The sequence below is a fragment of the Magnolia sinica genome, chromosome 9 (genome assembly GCF_029962835.1).
Source record: "Magnolia sinica isolate HGM2019 chromosome 9, MsV1, whole genome shotgun sequence".
Lineage (NCBI taxonomy): Eukaryota > Viridiplantae > Streptophyta > Magnoliopsida > Magnoliales > Magnoliaceae > Magnolia > Magnolia sinica.
This window is the reverse complement of record NC_080581.1, coordinates 66,955,705-66,962,322: the sequence shown is the minus strand read 5'-3', so window position 1 is coordinate 66,962,322 and position 6,618 is coordinate 66,955,705. Positions and strand designations below refer to the sequence as shown.

Here is a 6,618-nt window from a genome sequence, read left to right as displayed (position 1 = left end):
GCTAAAACAATTAACTGAAATGATTAAATACTTTTAAGTAAAAAAAAATACTTATAACTAATCATAAACCAAACTTACTTGAATTAAGTTACTTATCTACTGCTCTAAGCAGAAAAAGTAACTTGGTGTTATTAGTGACTCAGTGGGATTTCTAAGCTGAGTCGCTGGGAAACTTAGTCCTGGCCCTAACTCAGCTGAAAATATGGATGACTGGTTGAGTTGACTCAACTATCAGTTTACCATATGTGATCATTAATAAAATTGAAAAATGGGAGTGGCTGGGAATAGAATTCATGACCTTTAACATTTACTAAAGCAGGGCATCATAGTGGTTTAATACCTTTTTTTTTTTTTGTATTTTTGTTTTACTTATATCTATTTTTACTATGTTAATAGCCTACTTTTATTCTTTTTTTAATTTACAATATAAAATATAGAGTCCAGTCGGTCATGTCTTCGAGTTAACTCTAACCAGAGTCTAGTCAAATTTTCAGATTTTCCAACAAGACTAGTATAAATTAAAACCACCAAATAATGTCACATCTAAAGCTTGCTGGATTTTCATTCCCTGCCCTCAGCCTCAATTAACTGTTACCCAGATAACACCTTCGCCGGTGTTACCCTTATTGTGTGGGGCCCACCTTAATGACTGTATTGTATATTCATGCTGACGTCCTGTTTTCTAAGCTTATTTCTTGATGTTAGTATAAAAATTAAGTATAACCAATTCTTCACTCAACCTAGCTAATGTAGAAAGTGATGAATAACTATTAAAATCTTATTTAGACTTCCTAAGTTTTGGATCGAGCTGATGTATGTATTTTCCCTTCATCCAGTTTGTTTGACCTTGTCAAGGGGTTGGATGGAAAATAAATGTTACAGATTTTCTTACAGCAGAGTTTTGAAAGTTTTTAGCGGTGAGTATTCATTGATCACTGTTTCGTGTGGTGTGGTCCACCGGAGACTTGGATCTACTCAAAAATTCAGGACCACCAAAACGGATAGATGGGGTTGATATACAATACATTCATCAAGGTGGGCCCCGAGCTAATCTGCTCCCCAAACTTTTTATTTTTATTTTTATTTTTTACACGCACACACACCCCCACACACTCACGCGGTAGTGGGATTTCACACGAACCCTTGAGTAGGTGTTGAAACTCCTGAGAGTCTAGCACCGGATCAAGAGTAAGAACCATTTGCTCCCCAAACTTTTTTATTTTTATTTTTATTTTTGTTTTATTTTTAACACACGCACACACACCCCACACACTCACGCTAGTAGAATTTCACCACCTATGGGCACTCCAACCCTTGACCGGGAGTTGAAACTCCTGGGAGTCTACCACCCGGGCAAGAGTAAGGTCCCAAATCTGCTCCCCAAACTTATACAGCAACTTTCATCAGGAATGTCAGATCAAAATGGGCCCACCATTTTCATGATCTGTATGGCCATACACGTACGCCATGTGTATATATGAATTACCATCACACCTGGAAAGTGGCGACAGAAGCACAGGACAGTCTTTAAATCTTCATTTGATTTCTCAAATGGGTTCCTGACCTCATTCTACACTCTCTTGGCTCATTCTCACCCACTCCACAAGAAAGACACATCCCACCTCCCCTTTCTTTCTATTTAATATCCTCCAAAAACTATCCACAGACTCACTGGGCCACTTCTCCTGAGTGAGTCCTGATGCTGTCAGGAAGAATCATCAACCTTTTAAGAACCCAAACAATGCAATCCCACCCACCACTTCATTAGATCTGACAGATGAGTTTGGTTGTCTGAGATATTTGGTTGGGTGATAGGCTTTGACTGATTGGGTTTTGCTTTTAGGCTGTTAGGATTGAGAAAATGGTGTTTTGGGCACTTGGGGAGTCTCGAAACACTGAAAGAGCATTTGGGTCAATTTGGGTTTTTTCTATTTAAGATTGGAAAGATCTTGAGTTTTGGGTGTTTGGGGATTTAAAAAAAAAAAAGGAGATTTCAGTGTACGAAAGTGGGTATTTTGTTCTGATTTTTAGCAAGATTGGAGGAAATTGATTTTTGGGTATCGGGGGGTTTTTGGGATGAGAAATAGGATTTTGGCATCGCATTTAGATTGGGATGAGTAACAGTGTTTTGGAAATTGCTACACAGATTATGGTGATGGCCATTGTCATCTCTGTGGTGTTGTTGTTTGTGGGCATTGGAGTTTTGGTTCTGATTCATGTCTGTATTGTTGGGAGGGCTTTCAGGAGAGGTTTCAATGCTAGCAATAGAGGAGAGAGAGCGGCTAATGACAGTAGCAATGGCATGTCCCTTGATGATCTTGAGAAACTCCCTTGCTTTGATTTCAAGGCTAGAGACAAAGGGAGTAGCCCTGTGGATTGTGCTGTTTGCTTGGAGAACTTCAAGATGGGTGATAAGTGCCGCCTGCTGCCGGTATGCAACCACAGCTTCCATGCGCATTGCGTCGACTCGTGGCTCTTGAAGACTCCTGTTTGCCCGATCTGCAGAGCAGGCGCGGGTTCTCAGGATGGCTTCGATGTTTTCAGCCCAAACCGTTTGGGTGGGGTTGGGTTTGAATTAAGGGAGAGCCCGGCCGTCGTGGTCGGGATTCCGGTGAGTTCCAATCCGTCGCCCTTGCACGCTTCGTCTTTGGCATAGGCCGAAGAATCCTACGAGAATCGTAGTTGGGTGATTAGGGTGAACACTGTAAGCTTCTGAAGATCTTACAATCATGTGATGATGCTTGCTTATGCTTATACACTGTATATAATATTTCCATTTTCATCGCTTGTTTAATAGATTTTCTAAGTGTTTGGTGTTTCATATCCCTTTCCTAATGCTTTATAAGCTTTATATTAATTAAGGGTGTGTTTGGATGCACAATTGAATTGAATTGCAATTACTCTAATAGATTGGAAATGACCAAATTGTGATTTCCTTGACTGGCTTGCACACTGATTGTTTGGGCCACTTGAAAGAAGCAAACCAGCAATTTGACGGAAACGTCACTATTTTTTGTCTTCTCCACTAGGCTGAACTGAACGTTCTCAATTTAATTCACTTGTGCATCCAAACAAAGCCTTAGTGTTTTCCTATCTAAAACTACCCAAGTGGTAGTTCTTGGCAAAACCTAATTGAATTGCTAAATTGAATTATGTCCTTTTTGATTTCAGTCAGAGTTTCGTGTCCTTCTGATTTGGGGATCCCAAAATCAGGATTTTAGTGTGTTTGGATGCATCATTGAATTGAATTGCAATTAATCTAATAAATTGGAAATGACCAAATGGTGATTTCTTTCACAGGCCTGCATGCTGATGGTTTCGGTGACTTGAGAGACAAACCTGCGAGTTGACCGAATTGAATGTTCTGAATTCAATTCACTTACGCATCCAAACACAGTGTTAATGTTTTGTCTTCTAAAACTATCCAAGTGGCAATTCTTCCCTACCTTTACTTGAATTGGTTGTTTGATTTATGTCCTATGAGATTTTAATCCGATTTCATGTGCTTGTGAGTTTGGGATCCCCAAAGTCAGGATTCGGCCTTAATACCGATTTGGGTGGGCTCCGCACCATTATTGAACTGTTCCAAAAATGTGATTAGGTGAAGCCGGGTCGGCTTTTTATTTATTTATTTGACACAAATCTTCCATGGATGGAAAGTGGCCCACCACTTAATCCTGATGTTGCAGGATTGCCAACCTAAATGGTGCCTTGTTGATAGAATGATGTTTAGCGGTTTTATGTGTCGACTAATCTCGAACATGGTGTCTCTTCACCTATAGCTATTCCATCAAACTATATTTGGTAGTCTACCTACAAGAATTATGATGTTAATGCAAACATGTATTTGTTCTAATTAACTGTGAGTATTCTCGACAGTGTCGGTTTTGGAATATTGAGATCGAAAACGGTATCAACTAGAATTTTATTCTTTAGTGATGATTCAAACTGTCTCAGTTGCATGCTTCTCTTTTTATTCTAATATGGGTGATTGATACCTTGTAGTAAAGGGATTTCTTGTACATTTGGTCCTTGATGGGATTCAGACTATTTGATCTTGAGAAATCAATGGCAGTACTCTTATCTACTTGGGTTATGTTTCGATGTACAAGTGAACTGAATTGCAAGTGTTTGGCTTAACCAGGAGAAGGAAATGGCAATTCTAATATGGGTGATTAATACCTTGTAGGAAAGGGATTGCTTGTACATTTGGTCCTCGCATGGGAATTAGACTATTTGATCTTGAGAACTCAATAGCAGTACTCTTATCAAATTAGGTTGTGTTTGGATGTACAAGTGAACTGAATTGCAAGCGTTTGGCTTAACTGGGAGAAGGAAATGGCAAAATTAATGATGTTTCCTAGCAACGATAGCGAGGAAGTAGCCCTGAAATTGATAGTATATTCCTTCCAGCACAAAACTTTGAGAGTGTCTGTAGTTGTAAGTTGGAGCGTATATGAATGCGGGGGAAATCACAATTTAATTCAATGTTGGGTCCAAATGCATTGCACTTCTAGGGCCTGTTTGTTACACTAATTTGCATGGTAAAGGAAATGCGCAATAATTACAAATTAGTTTAATCTGTTTGGATTGCAAAAAAGCACTATCATTATGAGTTTGTTGAGCACGTATTTCGGTGTGATAGGAAACGAAGTAAAGGAAATTATAATCATTATAATTTTGCATTCTAGTGCAAATTCACCTTAGTTATTTTTCTTTATGATTTGACATTAAAATGATGTAAAAGTATATCATCATTGAGATTTTACCATGCTTATCCATACGTGGTAATTGTCCGTTAAATTGCTCATTCTCAAAATATGGGTATTGTAATTGGTTACAAATGCATTTTTACAGTACATTACATATAGTAATTCACAATTCAAACAGGCCTCTTAACAACTTCTACATTTAACTTTTGATTCTCGTGTTTGGTTTATCGCGGTAAAATCTTCTTGTTGGCATTTTTATATTATTTTTAATGTCAAATTATTACTAAAATACACTAATGTTGCTATTTGGATTTGAGATTTTTATAATATTGTAATTAAAAGGTTTAATCGTTACAAATTCTTGAACTTGTCTGTTTATCTACATTTGATTGATGATTAGTGGTAATAATAATGTAATGATGACACTTTTTTTTTTTTTTTTTAAAGATTAGTGAAATGATTGGGAAAGTAACATGACCCACCAAGTGCCGAGTTAATCGGTGGATAATAATAATAATAATAATAATAATAATAATAATAATTGTTATGGGTAAAATGGAGCTAAACAAATGTATGAGACGGATAAGCCGAGTAGGAAGAGTCGGTGACTTTATATATTGCTTGAGAGCTGGAAAGTCACCCCGACCTTTGGGGTCGGCTACTTTCTACCTCAGCCTCAGTTGTCACTTTGGCTCCCGACCCGATCTTAGGTACTGACCTCGATTTCAAGTACTGACCTCAGGTACCAATCTCAACCTCGAGTACGGACCTTGATCTCGGAATAGAAATATTCGGAGATCCGATGAAATTTTAATAGAAAATCATGTTGATCGAGGTAAAGTCAGATATATTATTAAAATTAGAGTCTGACTCTAATACAGACCCCTTTAGATTATTCAACAAATCAACTCAGATATGCAGAATGCTTAGAAAGCCTATAAATATGTCCCTTACCATGGGTAAATGGTACAGACAACTATATCGATTTTACTATACCTACTGTGAGTCCATACTCTTGACCTAGGCATCGGAAGGTCCTCAGCCTTAATTGGCGCCCGCCCAGTGTCTTCTCTTGTTTTCTATTAAATTACAAGCACTCAGTGGCTCGCATGAGGTGAGGCAGGATTGATTAGATTTGATCATCATCAACAACAACAACTACTACAACAACAACAATAATTATTAATTTCTGTACAAACATCTTCTTCTCCTCAATTTTTGTATGAACATATTCCTCTCCTCCTTAAATTTACCTAAATGCTGATTCTTTGACTAATCTGACTCGTTGAAACCAGACCAGGGAAAACAAGGGCGAGTAACCTGCAAACCAGGGCATGATGGGCTTCACCGACCCACTGATCAGGCCCATGACCTGGTCAGGTTGACTCGGGCAAGTACCGAGTTGACCCACCTGGTTTGCAAACTATGCTTACTATCATATGTTGCAACATGAGACACTAGGATGATCCTCACCATCTGCATAGTATAATTTCGTTCTTAAAAATGAGGCCTCTGGTTGCAGCGATCCTATCCGTTGGTTGGTCCGCTGGGAGCCACCATGGATGAACAATACGCTGGGTATCTCCCCCTGTCGTCAATCCAAACCTTTCATTTTGTGTCCTACAAATAAACGGTTAGAAGGAGAAATAAAGCAACAATCCATTTGCCACTGAAAAAGAAAAGGCCAAGACTAGTGGATGGGATATTCCAATCTGGGTAATTTTGTGGCATGTGGTCTGGGACTCAAACAGAAAAATCGTCCGGATCATAGACCATGAAAACGACTTGGAGAAACAGAAACTGAGTATAGCTCGCATATCGTTGGGTTGAAAATCACATAATCCTACTTACCATATGGACACACTGTCCCTATGATCTACATTCAACGGCTAAGATTGTATTTTGA

General features: G+C 38.6%; 1 protein-coding gene across 2 annotated transcripts; it reads left to right on the top strand.

The window, feature by feature from the left end:
- The first annotated feature begins 1,562 nt into the window (after positions 1 to 1,562).
- LOC131255578 (E3 ubiquitin-protein ligase ATL23-like) lies at positions 1,563 to 4,365 on the top strand. Of its 2 annotated transcripts, none has more exons than XM_058256326.1 (2): positions 1,563 to 2,704; positions 4,190 to 4,365. In XM_058256326.1, exon 1 carries the CDS (start codon positions 2,114 to 2,116, stop codon positions 2,654 to 2,656), a length of 543 nt encoding a protein of 180 aa, XP_058112309.1. In that variant the 5' UTR covers positions 1,563 to 2,113; the 3' UTR covers positions 2,657 to 2,704; positions 4,190 to 4,365. The 2 variants fall into 2 exon arrangements, with proteins under 2 accessions (XP_058112309.1, XP_058112310.1); XM_058256327.1 differs by having other exon boundaries at positions 4,006 to 4,365.
- The last annotated feature ends 2,253 nt before the right edge of the window (positions 4,366 to 6,618 follow it).